At 39.0% G+C, this 20,968-nt stretch overlaps 1 protein-coding gene across 3 annotated transcripts in view; it reads left to right on the forward strand.

The window, feature by feature from the left end:
- LOC6040821 overlaps nucleotides 1-17,679 on the forward strand; it is a 40,422-nt gene extending 22,743 nt beyond the window's left edge. For all 3 annotated transcript variants that reach the window (XM_038263079.1, XM_038263077.1, XM_038263078.1), the window contains exons 3-8: nucleotides 3,266-3,765; nucleotides 7,246-7,992; nucleotides 9,264-9,394; nucleotides 9,630-9,886; nucleotides 16,198-16,318; nucleotides 16,433-17,679. In XM_038263079.1, coding sequence (XP_038119007.1) covers nucleotides 3,266-3,765; nucleotides 7,246-7,992; nucleotides 9,264-9,394; nucleotides 9,630-9,886; nucleotides 16,198-16,318; nucleotides 16,433-16,561 — 1,885 coding nt within the window. In that variant the 3' untranslated portion in view covers nucleotides 16,562-17,679. The remainder of the gene's footprint in view (nucleotides 1-3,265; nucleotides 3,766-7,245; nucleotides 7,993-9,263; nucleotides 9,395-9,629; nucleotides 9,887-16,197; nucleotides 16,319-16,432) is intronic.
- Nucleotides 17,680-20,968: the final 3,289 nt, after the last annotated feature.

Consider the following 20,968-nt stretch of genomic DNA (forward strand, 5'->3'; position numbering starts at 1 on the left):
ATAAAAACACTAAAACGCTGAATTTTTTAAGTAATCACAGTTTTAGTGAAAAAAGTTGATTTTTTTGCCGATTTCGTCATTTTCCTGTTTTTGCGCGTGGCGCGTCGAAAAACTCAGTTTTTATTTTCAAAAAATCATATCTTGGAAACGTACGGTTCGACATCGCCAATTTTTTGATATGTAATGTGAAATTTTTCGAGGAATCCGATAAAAATATTTTCAGAAATAGGCTCTTTGGTCCAGACACGGTCAAAACGCCATTTTAATTTTTCATACGACTTTTTCAATAGTTAAGCTAGATTTTTGGAACTTCTTACTATTTTTCTCAAATAGCCAAACTCATCACCTTTCTTTTGCGTCTAAGACAACTAAAATCGGATGAAATAGCGCGGAGATATGATTTTTCGAAAAAAGGGGTTTTTGCGAAAAATGACGAAAATTGCCATTTTTTGAACCACCCTAGCACGATGTAGGTCACCGTAATGGCCAAACAAAAAAATACGGGTCTAATTATTTTGGTCAAGCGTTTCGCAGCAGTTTTGATACATGGGTAATTCTCGGCCAACTCACACAGCAGTTGCCCCGACCCCTCTTCGATTTGCGTGAAACTTTGTTCTTAGAGGTAACTTTTGTCCCTGATCACGAATCCGAGGTCCGTTTTTTTATATCTCGTGACGGAGGGGCGGTACCGTCCCTTCTATTTTGAATGTGCGAAAAGAGGTGTTTTTCAATAATTTGCAGCCTGAAACGGTGATGAGATAGAAATTTGGTGTCAAAGGGACTTTTATGTAAAATTAGACGCCCGATTTGATGGCGTACTCAGAATTCTTTTCGAATCTACATTGACCCAGAAGATCATTTTTTCTTTTAGAACATGATGTTTCATTTTGAAATTTTATGTTTTTTCTAATTCTGCAGGGTTAATTTTTAGAGTGTAATAATGTTCTACAAAGTTGTAGATCAAACAATTAATAAAATTTTGATATATATATATATATATATATATATATATATATTAGGATGTAACAAAAATGACTTTTTGGCGGGCATTCAGGGGTTTGTTCCGGTGGGCATACTGAGCCTAAATCCCAAATATGAGCTTGATTGGACGTAACAGGAGCTGGCGCTCCGCCCTTCAATTTTAAATGGGATTTAACCCGTAAAAAAAGATTTTTTCAAAAATGTCACTTTTTGAGGCATTTTGGCCACCAATGCGTTTACCAAAAACATCACTGGCGTGTAGGCCAGATTCTTGCGCATCTTTTGGTATATATAACATTGAAGTTTGGAGCATCCTGGAGCTCGGTACAGACCTTCAAAGTTTGGCATATTTTCGAAAAATCGGTCCCAGCAAAATCAAATGGCGTCTCGGGCGTCGCGAAGTGCGACGCATATCTTTTTTGCCGGGGCCGATTTTTCGAAAAAATGCCAAACTTTGAAGGTCTGTACCGAGCTCCAAGATGCTCCAAACTTCAATGTTATATATACCAAAAGATGCGCAAGGATCTGGCCTACACGCCAGTGATGTTTTTGGTAAACGCATTGGTGGCCAAAATGCCTCAAAAAGTGACATTTTTGAAAAAATCTTTTTTTACGGGTTAAATCCCATTTAAAATTGAAGGGCGGAGCGCCAGCTCCTGTTACGTCCAATCAAGCTCATATTTGGGATTTAGGCTCAGTATGCCCACCGAACAAACCCTGAATGCCCGCCAAAAAGTCATTTTTGTTACATCTATATATATATATATATATATATATATATATATATATATATATATATATATATATATATATATATCAAAATTTTATTAATTGTTTGATCTACAACTTTGTAGAACATTATTACACTCTAAAAATTAACCCTGCAGAATTAGAAAAAACATAAAATTTCAAAATGAAACATCATGTTCTAAAAGAAAAAATGATCTTCTGGGTCAATGTAGATTCGAAAAGAATTCTGAGTACGCCATCAAATCGGGCGTCTAATTTTACATAAAAGTCCCTTTGACACCAAATTTCTATCTCATCACCGTTTCAGGCTGCAAATTATTGAAAAAACACCTCTTTTTCGCACATTCAAAAATAGAAGGGACGGTACCGCCCCTCCGTCACGAGATATAAAAAAACGGACCTCGGATTCGTGATCAGGGACAAAAGTTACCTCTAAGAACAAAGTTTCACGCAAATCGAAGAGGGGTCGGGGCAACTGCTGTGTGAGTTGGCCGAGAATTACCCATGTATCAAAACTGCTGCGAAACGCTTGACCACCACAGAAATATAAATAAATCTGCATAATCTTCCCCACGGCACGCAATCACGGGAAAGATTTTTTAACCTCAGATGATTGTGCAATGGCTTTTCCACAAACGCGCTAAACCGTCGCTGGCAGCTGGAGACTAACGTTCTGCAAATACACCCCCTCACAAATGAGAAAAAAAGAGGATACGAAAAGCTCAACTTGTTTACATTCATTTTATTTCTTGGTTTTGGAGCTTCCGGTGCGGCCTTTTGCCATTTATTTTCCCACTCGTTTCCGCATTTTTCCCCACCGCTTTTTCTTCTTTTCCGTTTTCAAGAGACTCTTCCCGCGAAACGACAGAAAATAGACGTCGTTTATCATTTCCGGAGCGTTAAATTTAATTGGAAAAGACATTATTTCTCTGCAACGCTTTCGAAATCAGAGCAAACCGTTTGTAGCACAAGAGCTTTCAGCATTTTCAAACAACTGTTGAGTGCATTTCGGCAGCGAAAGGGTTTTTGATCTGGAAGCAATTAGAAACGTTTGAATATTTGAATTAATTGCAGCAATTTGCAATTGACATAATTATGATCAAAAACTGATAGAGTACTCAATCATTTAGTTACACGAATTTAAACGTTTGCATTTGGATAGCAACCATACTGTATAACAATTTGCAGAAATCTATTGTAACAGTTAAACCTGTTTTTATACAAAATGCACCACCCAATTTCGAAAACAACGTGATTTATTTTTCCTCGACTTTATGTATTTTTGTTTATTTAAATCTAACCTAAAAGAAACGAAACGTTACCTCTCAAACATAATTAATTTCATAAATCAGTCTTCTTGGCAACAAAAAAAGCTCCCCATTCATGGCGCTTTTCCTGCATCCATTCAATCTATTATGCAATCAATATTCATCGACCTAATTAAATGTGATCAATTTTCAAACCACCCCCCGACCACTTCCCGTTTATTTTCCCAACCTAATACTCTTGTTCGAACTCTCTTGGTCCGTTCCAGCATGGCAAGCAGCAGCAGCAGCAGTAAATTGAGACGAAGTCCAACAACGACGACGCCAAGTTCTTCCGCCCAAAGCGCCACAAACTATATCAGTAGCCGTAGTAGATCCAAGTGCAATAGGACCAGACTTATCACTAGGAACATAAATAATAGCAGCCATAGCAGCAGCGGGACGACGGAAGTCCACGCTGAGAGTCGGACTTTCAACAGTAGTTCGAGTAGCAGGACGACGACGACGACGACGATGCAAGACAATAAACTTAGCCGTAGTAAGGAGACCGGCAGTAACACTACTAGCAATAAGAGCATCGAAGCCGGCAACACTGCAGAAAATAACACCCGAGAGCCGCTTACGGTTGCCAGCGTCTTCAGTGAGTTATTGCCAACCGAGCTAATAATCTTCGGGAGGTTAGACGATACTGGCAATCTGCAAGTCGATCTCTTCAGTGGACTGCTCCACTGGAATGAGGAGCTGCAGAATGCAATATGGCGGGAACTGGGTAAGTACTTGAGATGAAATTTTAAATTCATTCTATTGGAAAGACTATTTCTTAAAGGCTTTCCTGCTCATGTCATAAATAAAGCCACCCACAATTAACGAGATTTCCCAAGGGGGCTGCACAAATGTAACACACCTTCTGTCCTTCCATCTTTCTGGAAGCGTGAAGATCAATCTCCCAAAAGCTGGAAGAAACTATGCTTCAGCGGAAAACCAATTTCATCAAAAGCACCATTATCATAATACACTGCTTGACAAGGGCTGGGTGAGCTTACCTTGACAGATTTCACATGGGAGAATAGAAAATGATGGAATATTCGTGTTTTCCGCTATAGGGGAAATATGCCAATGCCAAAGCAGTTGTTTAAACAGTAATGGTAGTAGGTCGCTCAACCTAGTGTTTTGCAAATGGATATAAGTGTAAAACGTTGGGACTTTATTTGACAAGTCCATTTCCGAAATAAAAACAAACGTTAACATTTTTGTAAACTTTTTGAAGGCAATATAAATAGAAAAAAATAAACCATCCACTTTAACGACTCCGAGGTCTCTAATGCAAGTTTCTGCTCGAATCTAGGAGTCCCAATTTCATCACGGGGAACGTGGAGAGCACCCAAACCTCTTTTTTTCCAATGCCAATTACAAAATTCTTTAACTGAAGTTATATGTTTTCAATTGTTTAAAATGTTAGAACGATTTTTGAGACTTTTTGTTGGCATTTGGTCAGATTTGAAAAATGTTGATCTGGAAATACTGACTATGTATCATCAAACGATAAACCTCTTGTAATTTCAAAATACCAAAATAATTTAAATTATGTTAAAGGACTTTTAAGCTATAAAATAAATAAATTTACAGCTAAAAAACTATAAATGTTCTTTAAAAATTTACCAGCGATTTCCCAAAATTTGGCGAAGTATAGTGGAACCTGTGGTCAATCTTTTGAAAATTCACTGACGATCTACAACCACTTAGCTTAGAAAGTTGTACTTAGAGTAGGAATTTGAATCAATAGAAAGGAATCTGATCTTTTACACTGTAAAAGTAAGCTTACTAGTGACTTGACGTTTGGTTTGAAAAATTTCAAAATCTACGGTAAGTTGACATATCAAAGGCAATGTTGTTAGTTATGTTTTTCAAACATTTAGTTGATTTTTCGATTGGTAATTATTTGACCGGATTTTTTCTTGGAACGTTGTTTTTTGAAGCAACCTTCAAACATCAAGTCTTATTTATAAGATTCTAATAAAATGCAATTATCGTTAAAAATCATTTATATAAAGGTAATATAGGGAAAGTACGTTTTTCAAAAAGTTCTCGGATCAAGTTTTAGTATGGTTCCCCTTGTAGGGCATGCCCATAGAGATTTTCATGCCAAATATCAGCTCATTTGGTTGTAAACTGGCTGCGCGCATCAGGGTTGAAGTTTACATGGGAAATACCATGGGAAATTGGAACTTTTTGTTCAAACGTTCCTACAGGTCTGGGAAAATAACGCGCTAACTTCTGGTATGGTCAGGCCTAAGGGGAATGGTCTGGAGAACACTTTTCCCGGATGGATTCGTTGTCCCTAGACCTGGCTCATCGGCAAACAATTCGATGTCTCCGGAATCAACGGTTTTCCCTGAAAAAGCATCAAATTTTCCTTAGCATGCTATGGAAGCTTGATGAACACCGCGACGCCATACGTCAGGCAGCTACCACGTGGTTGAAATATTTGCAAAAAAAAATACAAATTTACTATGCAAAGATTCTGAATTCGACTAAAAAATATCAGGATTGCTCGAAATAATCATTTTCTAGTTAAAAGAAGGTTTGCAATTGAATATTCCAGCCGTTTCTCACCCACGTGGTAGCTGTCTAACATATGGCGTCGCGGTGTTCATGAAGCTTTCATTGCATGCTAAGGAAAATTTGATGCTTTTTCAGGGAAAACCGTTGATTCCGGAGACATCGAATAGTTTGCCGATGCGCCAGGTCTAGGGACAACGAATCCATATGCTCTCTTCGGGAAAAGTGTTCTCAAGACCAATCCCCTTAGGCCTGACCATTATGTAATATGGTTGCACGAAAAAAATTGAAGTTGTCCAAATTTAGTGAGCACAGCACTTTTTCAGTTCCTATTGGGGTCCTCAACAACTCCCCAAAGTTTGGGACCAATCGGTTTAGTCCTCACTTTGCGCAAAGCGATTCAATTTTCCATATAAATTTGTATGGAGAAAACCATTTTTTCGGATTTTGATATTTATTAAATCCACGTTTCATGCTATATTAAAATCGGACTCATATTCGGATGCTCTGGAATCTGCTCTACAACTTTCCAGAAGAGAGTATGGTGCTAGCTTGCCCCTAAAAAAAGATACAGCGTGTTCAAAACTCGTCTAAAACGTGTTTTTTGCTCGAAAATCACGTTTTAGACGAGTTTTGAGGGCTCTATATCTTCTTTCAGGAGCAAGTAAGCACCATACTCTCTTCGGCAAAGTTGTAGAGCACCTTCCAGAGCATCCGAATATGAGTCCGGTTTTGATACGGCATGAAACGTCGAATTGTTAAATATCAAAATCCTAAAAAAATGTTTTCCCCATCCAAATTTATAAGGAAAATTGAATCGCTTTGCGCAAAGTGAGGACTAAACCAATCGGTCAAAAAATTTTGGGGAGTTGTTTAGGACCCCAAAAGAAACTGGAAAAGTGCTGTGCTGGAAAATCGATTTTGATATTACACCCTACTGACCATACCAGAAGTTGGCGCGTGATTTTCCCAGACCTGTAGGAGCGTTTGAACAAAAAGTTCCAATTTCCCATAGTAATTCCCATGTAAACTTTAACCTGATGCGCTCAGCCAGTTTACAACCAAATGAGCTGATAGCACTCCCTCCTAACTCCATCCAATTTGATGATTTTCACTATTTAAACAAGTTATTTTGTAAAACTACTGATAGAAAATTGCTTGCTCACATCCTGTTAATTTATCATTCGATTTCAGTTGAAAACGCTTTTTATTCGCTGTAATTGAACGTCACAGTGCTGATATACCAACATTAGAGGCACGATTTAGTTAGATGCTGTTCCCCTAATTCGTATATTCATTGATAAAAAAATGTAAAAAAAAAAATGTTTTTCGAGATTTGATTGAACAATTTTTTTGTTGAATATAATCAACACCGATTTTGCGTTGAAACAAACCTTGATTTTCTCAATTCCACAAAAATCTTATGTTGTTTTGAAAAAGTGGCTTTGACGTTTAGCATTGATTCAACAAAAATCTTGATTTTCAAATCAACAAAACGTTTTATTGATTCAAATATGCCTTATTTTTCTGCGTGTGTACACATAATGGAGTCGCCTGGTGATTCGATTCTCAACCCATATGGTTCTCGACCCCTGATCTCCCTACGCAACCTGCGGAACATACATTCTTTCTCGTGTTCATCTCTTGTTTTTTCCTCCTCTCTTCTGCTCCCTCCTCCTTCCCCCTGCAGGTTGGAGCGACTGGAGCGAGTACACCCCGTGCAGCGTGTCCTGTGGCAAAGGGGTACAGCAGCGATTTCGGCATTGTTTGAAGAGCCCCCAGGCCGGGCATGAGGACGACACACATCACAGCGGGGCCAGCAGAACGATGTCATCAACGCGACGAGTGACACCGACGGTGGTGGCGTTCCGGCAGCCCAAGCCGTATGTAAATATCGAGCAGCATCCCCGGAAGGACGACGGTGGTGGCGTGATGAATAATGAAAATGTAAATCCCTCGTCGCTATTTACAACGCCGTTGACGGCATCGACCCGGGACGGCGGGGGGACCGTGAAGCCCACAGTGGCATTCACCACCACGACCCAGGAGGAAGACGAGGAAGAAGATGCCTTCTTCAGCGGTGAGGACGACGAAGAACAAGAGACAGAGCGTGATGAAGATGAGGATGCCAACCCGGGAGCAGAGCCTCCGGCAGGTCGAGACAACACTCCAGTGTCAACGGCAGATCTTCAGCCTGCAATTGAGAGGCATTTTAATGAAAGCACTAATGCAAATAGTGGCGAAAGGAGCATTCGACGGCGACGAAGACTTCATCGGCTCGGGGGCATTCTTCAGCAGTACCAGAACCATCATCACAGTGAAAGGAACGGTGGTGGCAAAAAGCACATCACCGCAGCGGCAGCAGATTCTGGCGTCGCCGGATTCTGCGAGGGTTATAACATTGAACAAAGAAGCTGCAACATGTTCGAGTGCACAGGTGAGATTAAATGCACTTCTTCAACTTTTGAGCCTGACGTGGTGTGGTATCTTGACGGCATAGATTTGCTATCGGCAGGGTGGGGTTTAAGGTGGAACGAATTGTGTTGTGTTTTTACGGTGAAACGAGAAAGCAGCGCCATATTGAAACCACGACTCGAGTTGTTGGATGAACATTTGAAATATAGGCCGTGACTAACTAAGTTTTATTTTTAGCAAACGCTAGATTGGAAATTGATTTTAGTTGAACAGAAGTTGTGCAAGAACTGGAGTCCCGTTACATCTCAAACTGATTTAATGCTAAGTCCGTTGCAAATGATTAGTTTTTTCGACTTTGGTCAGGATAGCTTTTGTTATGATAAGCAACTAAAGGTGAAGGCAGGAAATTTTTTGGGTCTCTGTCTACTTATAAAAATCAAAAATCAAATTTTATTTAAATTTTGATTGTTTTTGGTGTCGAAATTCTTTTGCAACCTTTTCAAATGCTGTTCTAGACTTAGAGTTTGTTTTCGTCTGCTCTATTTAGAGTTGATAAAAACAGGCAAACAACTACAAATTTAATAAAAAGAAGTCCTGAGAGATTTTGAAAATTTAAATTTCAACAAAACTTACCTAATTTGACTGAAAACGAATATTTTTTTTCAAAAATATCTTCAAGTGCTTGTTAGTTAATTTAATTTCATTTTAAATTTATAAATGGATAACAACACACAAATTTTGCATTCAGAAATGTTTCGTTTTTGTTTTTGTTATTTTTCAGGTTTATATCAAACTTTCAAACTGATATTTGAAAGAGTTATTCTGACATTCTTTGCTCAAATTTAGCTTCAAAAATATGTTTAACATTCTCAATTTCATGATCCCTAAATTTTCGTTTAGCAGGTCACACCGTGAATATGCTCGGAATGACGATATCGCAAGCATTCCGTGGTTGAATTCCCGTCATCTTCCGGGGTTTTGGTGGCATGCGGGTCGACGGGGTTGCACTTTTCTGTGCCAACATATTTGTGGCCTTTGTGAGCTCTACGAACTGTGAACAGGCGGTGGCGTGGGTAGTTTGTTCGTTCGTCACTTTTCAAGAGTTGTGTTGCTTTTGTTCGATACGGAGCTCATGATATCGATGCAATGAGTGCTAGTTTCGAGAGTTTTCTCTTCAAAACTTAACAGGTTAATCGATACCAGTTGCTTGCTTAAAGAGTAAAACTTTGAAAACATGTTTGGGAAAAAGTATGTTTTAAAAATGTCAACATGTTCGTTTTTTTAATGCTATAGGTTCCCTGGATCTTATGGCAGCCAGTGACGGTCATCAATCGACCGGTGGAGGACCATGGGATAACCAGTTTAACTTCCACATCAGTCAAATGAAGAGCAACTTTACCTTATTGCTGAATCTACGTTCAAGAGTAAGTATTTGTTGAAACAGTCAAAAAACCCTTTGATTGAAACAAGTCAAATTCATAAGTAATTTTGTTGTTTATTTACAATTTCACTTGAAAATGTTAAACAATCTTTATTAAATCATTTTATTTCTTCATTCAATAAATTATTTCCATTCATTAAACGTATTGAATTCTAATCAACCCATATCTGGTCGGGTCAATCCCCCCTTCCAAAACTATTTACCTGTATCCTTCGCAGAAGTGGCACCATCGGCCGCCCACAAATCAGCCCAACTCGGGCCAGAATCCAGCGCCGATGTCCTCGCCAACGACGTCAACGCCCAACACCATCGTGTCGCTCCGGTCGCAACTGGCGGCGGCCTCAAGTTTGTCGATAAATTTCGCTAACGATGGTCACGGCGGGCTGAAAGTAATTCAGGAAAAGTTCGGCCTCTCGGAGATGCTGCCGGTGGAGCGGAATTTATTGGACGGCAAATGGCACTCGGTTGCCCTCAGGTATGCCCAGTTTTACACTCAGTTGCATAAAGACGTTTGAAATATGTTTTAATGTTTTTTTTAATCGACTCTAGACGATGTATACACTAGGGTGGGTACGTTTTTCAAAAAGTTCTCCGATCAAGTTTGAGTATGCTTCCCCTAGTAGGGCATGTCCATAGGGATTTTCAAGACAAATATCAGCTCATTTGGTTGAAAACTGGCTGCGCGCATCAGGGTTAAAGTTTACATCGGAATTACCATGGGAAATTTCGACTTTTTGTTCAAACGCTCCTACAGGTCTGGGAAAATCACGCGCCAACTTTTGGTATAGTTAGACCTAAGGGGAATGGTCTGGCGAACATTTTTCCCGAAGAGAGCACACGGATTCTTTGTATCTAAAGCAGGCGCATTGGCAAACAATCCGATGTCTCCAGAATATACGGTTTTCCCAGAAAAAGCATCAAATTTTCCTTAGCATGCTATGAAAGCTTGATGCACACCGCGACGCCATATGTCAGTGTAGCTACCACGTGGCATTTGGTAACTGTGCTACGATCTCATCCCAGTTACCGAACAAGTAGGGGAACAGCATCTAATTCCAGCGTGCCTCTAATGTTGGCAGGTCAGAACTTTGACATTCAATTAAAGCTCATTAAAAGCGATTTCAGCAGAAATCGAGTGATAAATAGCTCAATAAGAAGTGAGCAAGCAAGTTTCTATCAAAAGTTTTGCAAAATTAGTTGTTTAAATAGTGAAAATCAGCAAATTGGATGGAGTTAGGAGCGAGTGCTTAACCTGCCAAAGATACGAGAATTTCCCCTAGTCTTTTGGATTTTTTTGGGAAACTATCATTTATTAAAAGAAACATTTTGCATGTAAAGATGACTTAAGTAATTTAAGTTATTCGTTAAATAATTTTCATTCTATTTATTAAACGAAATTTTATATTGGATATCACACTCTGCCAGGGATGGAATAATCGCGAAAAAATCAATTTCGCTTGCGAACTTTTTTCACCCGCGAAAGAGAGAGAAGGCAAATCACGCAAAAGAAAATCGCTCCCGAAATTCTTAAAGAAAATCAATCTGCTGATGATTTTTTGTGAATTTCCTTGTCAGCACCAATCAGTAATATTTATTTCACTTTGTTTACACACATTGCCCATCTACAAAATGTGACACGTCATTTTTCGACGTGTGACGTTACACTTGCAAGTGCAGTAGTGAAAAAGATGTTCTGCCGAATAATCAAGATGATGATATTTTTAGATTCTTTTTACCGATCTTTCGTGCGCGAGAGAGGAGAGCCATGCTCCATTCGGATTTTTTCTCTTGATGAACATCCAAAGATTTTCTTTTGATGATGATTATTCCATCGCTGCACTCTGCAAAATAAAATCTTCTAGATATGGGTAATTCTCCGCCAACTCACACAGCAGTTGCCCCGACCCCTCTTCGATTTGCGTGAAACTTTGTCCTAAGGGGTAACTTTTGTCCCTGATCACGAATCCGAGGTCCGTTTTTTGATATCTCGTGACGGAGGGCGGTACGACCCTTCCATTTTGAACATGCGAAAAAGAGGTGTTTTCAATAATTTGCAGCCTGAAACGGTGATGAGATAGAAATTTGGCATCAAAGGGACTTTTATGTAAAATTAGACGCCCGATTTGATGGCGTACTCAGAATTCGAAAAACGTATTTTCATCGAAAAAACACTAAAAAGTTTTAAAAATTCTCCCATTTTCCGTTACTCGACTGTAAAAATTTTGGAACATGTCATTTTATGGGAAATTTAATGTACTTTTCGAATCTACATTGTCCCAGAAGGGTCATTTTTCATTTAGAACAAAATTTTTCATTTTAAAATTTCGTGTTTTTCTAACTTTGCAGGGTTATTTTTTAGAGTGTAACAATGTTCTACAAAGTTGTAGAGCAGACAATTACAAAATTTTTGATATATATACATAAGGGGTTTGCTTATAAACATCACAAGTTATCACGATTTTACGAAAAAAAGTTTTAAAAAAGTTGGTCGTCATCGATCATGGCCGTTCATGGTCACCCGCGACAGACACGGACGACGAAACAAAGAGAAACGCAAAAAGTAACTTTTTCAAAACTTTTTTTCGTAAAATCGCGATAACTTGTGATGTTTATAAGCAAACCCCTTATGTCTATATATCAAAATTTTTGTAATTGTCTGCTCTACAACTTTTTACAAAATTGTTACACTCTAAAAAACAACCCTGCAAAGTTAGAAAAAACACGAAATTTTAAAATAAAAAATTTTGTTCTAAATGAAAAAATGACCCTTCTGGGACAATGTAGATTCGAAAAGTACATTAAATTTCCCATAAAATGACATGTTCCAAAATTTTACAGTCGAGTAACGGAAAATGGGAGAATTTTTAAAACTTTTAGTGTTTTTCGATGAAAATACGTTTTCGGAATTCTGAGTACGCCATCAAATCGGGCGTCTAATTTTACATAAAAGTCCCTTTAACACCAAATTTCTATCTCATCACCATTTCAGGCTGCAAATTATTGAAAAACACCTCTTTTTCGCATGTTCAAAAATGGAAGGGGTCGTACCGCCCCTCCGTCACGAGATATCAAAAACGGACCTCGAATTCGTGATCAGGGACAAAAGTTACCCCTTAGGACAAAGTTTCACGCAAATCGAAGAGGGGTCGGGGCAACTTTTCCCGATTTCGTGTGAGTTGGTAGAGAATTACCCATATGTGATTTTTTTTTTTATTTCACATGTTTCATAGAAAACGAAAAATTATTATTCACATTCTCCAGGCTACACAGAAAAAAATCGTTGAATTTTGGAATGTTTACCTCTTTTTTCTGAGTAATATTACATAAAAAATGTGTAAAAATGTTAACATGATGAATACTCATCACAAACTGATGAATATTCATCATTTTTTGGGGTAAAATTAATCATTTTTTTACACAAAATCTGTCACCATTTCCTGATGAATATTACCATCATTTTTTTTCTTAACTTTTTAGTTAGACCTCCTAGACCTACCTTCATTTGTACATATCGAATCAGAATCACCAGCTGAGCAAATGTCTGTGTGTTTGGCTGTACCTATGTAGACATGTGTACCAAATCAATGTCACTGGGCCTCGTTCGATTCGTCTTTGGGTCCCATAAGCTCCTATTAAAATTTATAAAATTTAGTAAAGCACAACCTGACCGGGACTGGCAACACCAGCCAGCAACAGTCAAGTGTTTGAAGCTCTTCAAACTTTTCGATTTTTTCGCCGTATTTAACAGTGATTACCCGCGAGTTTGCTGCTCCAGCATGCCAAGGGCTGGCCGTGGCCGTGGCAGTTCGAGTGCGGCCTCGAAAAACCCGCGAAGCTTATCTACCGGCAGAGTGCAGAAAGGTAAACACACCAACGCCGCATCGACCGCCATCGCGCACGGGAGCGTGCCCAGTGACGTCATCGATGAATCGCTATTACCCGTGTCATACCGTCCACGTGAGTCCCCTGTACGGACGAGACAATCGACCCGGGCATCCGGAACCACTTCCGGCCAGCAGCAGCAGCAGCAGCAGTCCACAAGCACCACGACAACAACCACTTCCAACGTTCCCACCAGAAACGAATTCGAGATTCTGAGTGGAGAAGAAAACAACACCGATAGTGACAGCAGCAGTGCTGGCGACGACGATGACGATGATGAACTTGCGTGTAAGCAAGAAAAGAAGAAAAAATGCAACCCTCCGAAGGAACGACGTCCACCTCCAATTTTTATTTTGGATACGCTGGCAGACGATGTTGACGAGTTGCTTGAGGGGCTCTAATATTGTCTAAAAATAGGTAAAACGTCAGTGCAGATTATCACACATAACAAACTGAATTTCGACATGGTGGTTAAGAAGTTGAAGTTGCGAAACTTCAAGTTCTTTACATTTGACCCTGTAGAGAAGGTCCCAGTGAAGATCGTCCTTCAGGGATATCCGGACTGCCCGATCTCTGACCTGGAAGAAAACCTGGCGGGCGTCAAAGTTAAACCTCGAGAGGTTAAGGTACTCTCGAAAACGACAACGGTGACAGGTACGTACACATTGTACCTCCTGTACTTCGATCGTGGGTCCGTCAAAATTCAGGACCTTCGGCGGATCAAAGCACTGGACGGATTCTTTGTGACGTGGCGATTCTACATGAAGAATCCCGCCGACGCAGCCCAATGCCACCGCTGTCAAAAGTTCGGACACGGTTCAAGAAACTGCAATCTTCCGCCCGGTGCGTAAAGTGCGGTAAGACCCACTTCACCGAAAGGTGCAGTCTTTCGCGGAAAGACCAGCTGGGGGAAAACGCCCAGCAACACAAAGCGCGCGTCAAGTGCGCGAACTGTGGTGGAAACCACACGGCGAATTTCCGTGGCTGTGCCGCGCGAAAAAAGTACCTCGAGGAGCAGGACAAGAAGAAGAAAGCGCCAGCGTCCCGCCAACCTCCGAAGACTTCGAGCTCGAACGCTGCAGCAGCTGGCGGCGGAGCGGTTCTATCGACCAAAACCAGCGTTCCCTCCCGGTTGGGGAGGTTCGTACGCTAAAGTAGCCGCTTTTGGGGCCGGCACTTCCCCGGGACAAGCTGATGTTACCGGTGATGATCTCTTCACGCTTCCCGAGTTTTTCGCCCTTGCTGGAGAGATGCTCACGCGTTTTCGTGCCTGCCGGAACAAGGCAGATCAATTCCAAGCTCTTAGTGAGCTGATGATGAAGTACATCTACAACGGATAAGCTGCCTTGTGCAGCGAAGTTTTTCGACGTCAACAGACAAAACAAACTGTGATTTAGTTTTAAGCTTTTTCTATTTCTATCCTTTTTCCTTAGAAAATCTCGAAGGTTTTTTTTTTTATTTTTCCTTCTCTTGCCAAATCCATAGTTAGAATATCCAATTACATCTAAATGAATTATAGTGTAAACCATAGTTGAAAGGAACTCCAAAACTCTATTAGGCTATAAGAAACACGAAATTGTAAATTGATTATTTACTAATAAACACTAATTGAATTGAATCAAATCAATTCAATTGAATTGAAAAAAAAAATAGCACATCAAAAGTTATGCTTAAAAAACTGCTGCATATAAATTTCACATTTTGCGAAAAAGGGTGGTTTTTGCATGAAAACCTGCCATATTATATATTTTTAGAAAGGTTCTGAAATGACCTTTCTTGTGGATTAAAAAAAATCGAGATCTGACTTACCTATCTAAAATTACAAGCAGTTTAAAAAAGGGTCTGAATTTACATAACCTCAAATGGTCGGGTCTGATCGCCATGAAAAAGCCGTGAAGAGGGATGCCATTTTCCTCCAAGGCGGTGTCTGTATAATCGTGCAAAAAGTCTGTAGGTAGTCTGTTTTTTTACGCATCACTTATTTTTATTAGGACCTCTTAGGTGCTGCGATCACGTTAGGGGAGATCCATAAACCATGTGGACACTTTAGGGGGGTTGGAATCACTCTATAAATGAGATGAAGGCATCAACCACCTATAAGGTGGATTAAGTAACGTTTTTTGTGATAATATCAATTAAACTCAGGTGTTTCACAATTTTGGGAGGCACAACATCCCACAATGTCCCACAATTAACGAGCAGGCAATTTGGAGGCAGCGTTTTGCTGCTCTGTTTGTTTTAAAAGTACTACTTCAACTACTATTTCACTAGTCACAACTTTATGTGCTCAATTTTTATATATTTGGATTCCTCGGGAAATTTTACTTAAGTTTGAAGTATTCGAGTCGTTAATTTGATTTTAGATGATACATAGTGCCCCGGTTTGGGGACCACTGACGTAGTTGATGTGAAGACTGCACAGAAAAAAATAATGTAAATTTGGAAGCTTTAATTTTGGAAGGTTTAATATTACCTCTTTTATGATGTAATTTTACCTCAATTTAGACTGAAAAAGTGACATTACAACAGAAAAGTGGTAAAATTACACATTTCCAGAGGTAAAATTACACCTTTTTTCTGACATAAAAAATGTACCCCTTCCCAGATGTAATATTACCATGATTTTTTTTTCTGTGTGTTCGCATTTACATTTGAAATATACAATTTTATGTTTTAGTTTTCATTTCCTCATGCTTTTTCATATTTTTTATGCAACTGAGTGTAGAAAATCGCTGATTTAAGCTGTTTTTACTTCTTTTCCTTGAAAGGGTCATTTGTCCACAATCCCATCCGTTTCATGGGGCGAATTTGGCACATGCCAAATCCAATAATTCAGTGCCTAATGGCTCCTGTTTTGTACATGTGTGTGTGTACCTTTTGATAATTGCTAATTTATGATTGCAGTGGAAGGAGCGGCGGAGGCTACATCGCCGTGTACATCGACTGCCGGTGGGCCAACTCGTTCGTCCTCTCGAGGGGAGCCATCGAACTGCCGCAGTATCCGGTGATTGAGGCCGGCCACGATGTTAGTATGGACCGCAATTTATCTCTATTGTTCAGGCAACGTTTAACATTATTGGTCTGTTGTTGTCCCTAACTCTCTCTCTCTCTCCCTATCTCTGTATCTCTTTGCTTTCAGATTGAACTCGGCCAGCTCACGTTGGTCCCGGGCGATACGGCAGTACGACTCCAGTGTGGCACCGATACAATTCCCATCACCGACATCGAGAACCGACAAGTGACCAGCTATTTCGAGGGAATAAATTAGCATTAAGCACGTTGGCCTTTCGAGTCGAGCATTTTCTTTCGGGAAATTCTGCGGAAACACCACTCGCACACACAACACACACCGAGTCGAACACAACCGACCGACCAGCAGAATTAATTTTCTACCAATATGACCATGGGAATTGGAAAATTGCAAACATGTGCCACCCAGAAATGATTGAACTGTCCTGTCGAGGAGGGCTTTCAATACGGATGTTGAACGGTTATTTTGAATGAAATATCGCCGGGATAAAATGGTAATACAAAATAAAACCGTCCTGCATAAGGGAAATTCTTTGCGAAAACTGCACTTATGTCGGAAAAACTGTTGTGAAATTGAAATTCAGGTCAACAATTAAATTGTTATGTTTATAATATGAATTCGGCAATGACACAGTCTAACAGACATTTTAACGTTTATGAGTCTAACCCTTTGTTCACATTTCACCATAGCCAATGCAATTTTCGTAAAGAATTTCTCATGACTGATTTATTCGACGCTGACAAATATTTATGTCGCCACAACACGGCTACTTTCACACTAACCGATTAATTGCTTTGCAAATAAATGGCCAACAGAAAAGAAAAATCAAACTGTTTTCTCCACTTTTAAAAGTCTGTGTAAATAGCTCTAACTAGAACAGTGCGCTAGCTGCAATACTAATATCAGTTTTCCACATCGGTCTTAACTTTACAACAATAAACAATAAACAAAGATACAACGGCAAACAATAAATGTTGAACAGGAAGTGAGTTCAAGTATCAAATAAGTAAATTACATAATATTACAGATGCAAATCAGAGATTCTATAGTTGAAACACACAGTTACATCCGACACACATACAAAGCAGAAAAAAGAAGAAGAAAAAAATAGAGAGAGAGGAATATATGTTTACATGATTTATTGCTATTTTACAGAAGGAATTGTTTCAAGCCAAAATCGGCATGTAGAGCAAATCGCAACTCCAAAATGTGTTGCAAACTGTAACAACGTGTAACAATAAACAAAAATAAAAAAATAAACAAAATGCGAATACTCGCTGCGAAATGTCCACAAACTGCTGCAGCAAGTCAGGAGGGTGCAAAAGTGCGCTTGCTAAAGTGAAAATTGAAATGAATTTCCGCAGTATGGTGTTTTATTCGCATCGTTTGGTGCGGGGCAATTAAATGCCACTATATCACATGGTCCTTTGCTGATTCGCGCCCGTCGGGTTGTGCAGCGTACGTGCACATGTGTGCGTCAGGCTGCGCCTGTTATAATCCATCATGATTCGGAAATTGGAAAATGATTGGTTTGGTTGTTGGCTATTATCAAAGTTTAAAATGTGCGAACTTGTAAGCAACTCATTTTTTCAACTGAAAGTAATTGATTTCTATCAGCAACGTTTTCTAATGAAGCTAACATTTCCAGCTTTTTGTAAATCCAGCTTATCTCAGTTCCGAGCATTACGTGGAATAAAAAAAAATAATGAAGAATAAATGTCCTATACGTAAAAACAGCAAGCTGAGAAAAACACAAGAAACGTTTGTCCCACACATAAGGCTACGTTTTGGCGAAAAGAAACAGGATTTATGCCACAGGGACAATAACCTTCTTTAAGAAATCAAAAAGGCTTCCGTGATCCAATAAGTATTTTCTAACGTGTTTCCTCTAATTCGAACGATGAGAGCCAGCCACAATTTATCATCTTGATTACTTTTGTGTGTTTTCAATGATTCTTGTGCCTTCAATGATTCTTTCAAATTAATCTTTTTGCCTTCCTCACCTTACTGAGGATAGGCTATAAAATCACTCGAAAAACAAAATTCTTAATTTGACCTCCTAGACCCACCTTCACGTATACCTATCGACTCAGAATCAAATTCTGAGCAAATGTCTGTGTGTGTGGTGGGAGGTTGATAAAAAATTGCACTGGATTATCTCGGCACTGGCTGACCCGATTTGAACCGTTTTTTCCTCATTCGATCCGTCTTAGAGTCCCATAAGTCACTATTAAAAATTAAAAAGTTTGGTTAAAAACTTCAAAAGTTCGCAATTCGCAATTTTCAGTGTAAGAACGGGCCTTGACCGATCTTATGCACCAGGTTCCCGACGAACACGCACTGCCCTTACACCTACAGCTCACCCTTGCTCTGAGTCAGTACGAGCAACACGCTAGAACACGCTTTGAGTTTTCGTGCCAGGCATGCACACCTTCTTTTCCGGTTACGCATTTTAACTCGGCCGGGGGTGGTACATTGGGTAGGGTTTGATGTAAGTATATGCGCCTAACCATTTAAAGTGTGCCTATCAACTTTCATTATAGCAAAAACTGTTTTATTTTTAGTTTGAATTCAAAAACTAATTGTTATTTACTGTGTATTGTTTTCTCCTGAAATCTTCCCTATTGTTGAGTCGTGTTTATCTGTTGCTATTTCTTTTGTCGCGGTGTTTTGTTACAATTTTTGGTCCTAAGCATGTTATAAAAGTTTACCAAAAATACAATAGTTATATTTGTGTTAATCCTTTAACCCTTCCATAAATTGAGTAAGGGTTCAAACCTCACTTGTTTGAAAAAAAGGGTGAAGATTGAAAACAATTGACAGTAAAAGAGAATTTATTTTATAAAAATCAAGTATCAATAGTAAGAGAATGATGAGCGTATTTTGAAGAATAAAAATGAGAAGCTAGATGTATTAGATGTAAAATTAGACAATAGTTAATAAATAGAGATACAAAACAAGCTTAGATTATAGTAATGATAATTTATAGGACAGATAAAGAATTATTCAAATAAATAAATTCGCAATAAAATCAAAAAGATTAGGCGAATGATAAATAGACTTGATATTACTAGTACATTAACGAAAAGTATATTTTTAAGGAAAAAAAACAAAACAAAGTTTGTTACAGCAGTATCAATTGATAGAAAAGAGTGGAAAAGCTTTGACAGATAAGAGAATCAAAAGTTAGTAAAATTAAAAATAAATGTTGGATATTAAATAGAAGAATCAGTGAAGAATTGGGAATCAGAAGAGCAAAATTAAAATAGGAGATAGGTGGTAGCTGAGAATGAAGAGAAGAGAATCCCCGTTGTGCGATGTTTCAGGTACATCCATAGCAGTTGACTCAACATACTGCGAATCAAAACAATACCGTCTACAATCACAAATTACTTCCCTTTCCCACAGTGTCGCGCCCCTTTCTTTTAGCCGTCTCGACTCTGACCCGCGGTGGTCAAAGGATTACGATCCGTTTCCACAGGCCACCAGCTAGGTCATCATGAAAACCAAGCCAACGTGGAGGTAAGAAAATAGGACACTCGCAAGGAACCAGAGCTATACTGTTCTAATCAAGATAATTCGGATGATCTAACAGAACTACGGATGTAGTTAGTTACGCTCCTTCCAGGATGTTCCTTACGTGGACGTCAACCGAAGAGCACGCAACAAGGTCAGTGCCATTGCATGCTCTTAGGTATCAATCCTTGGCCTGCATGGTTAAAAACTTCAAAAGTTATGCTAAAAACGATTCTAACAAAAGTCCGGAAGATTGTAAAAAGGGTGGTTTTTGTAAGAAACCCCGTCATGTTATGACCGATTCTTCGGCTTCATATATAGGCTTTATACTATAAAGAAAATTCCAAGTTTTTTTCAGCGTTTTGGCTGTAGTGGCAAAATAAAAGAAGAAACCCCCCAATGTTGTTACATATTTGGAAAGATAAATGATTTTAATACAAAGAAATATCATGCAGAATGAACCATATAGTACCTGTGCTTCCCCTGAAATAAAAATGTAGCGTGACGGGACAACATCGTAAAACTGGACTTTTACACTACAAAAATCGCTACAGTTTTGCCAGTTTGGTTTTTTAAAACTTTTGCTCTTCTACACATTATCACAAATTAAAAAAACGAATCTTTTGCTCCTTGAACTGAAAGAACTGGATGAAATTTGAGTTTTTGCCAGCCATTTCTTTTCGTGACGGGACAACGAAAGGAGCAGATTTATGAAAAAACTCCTCTCCCGTACAATGGCTTGCAGACCACTTTTGGACAATGTTCTTGGCTTTTAAGGTAAGAAAACGCATTTAAAGCACATTGCAATTATTGCATCATAATAAAAATGATTTTTTTCATATTCAAAATCATATTGAAAATTGAAAAATGTGACATTTTGGTGTAGCTTCGCTAAGAATCGGTCTTATACATTTTTAGAAAATGTAAGGTGTGTGAAGTCATTATTTTATTGTAAATATGGAAGCGTGGAGAGAACGAAACAGAGCGTCCAATTTCTTGGGGTTACAAATTTCCCAGGAAACGGGAAATTTTCAACCAATGTCCCGGGATATCCCGGGAATTCCCGGGAAATTTAAATTTATTGAAAATTGATTTGATCTTGGTTGTGCTGCAACTAAGTTGTTTAGA

The sequence above is a fragment of the Culex quinquefasciatus genome, chromosome 3 (genome assembly GCF_015732765.1).
Source record: "Culex quinquefasciatus strain JHB chromosome 3, VPISU_Cqui_1.0_pri_paternal, whole genome shotgun sequence".
Lineage (NCBI taxonomy): Eukaryota > Metazoa > Arthropoda > Insecta > Diptera > Culicidae > Culex > Culex quinquefasciatus.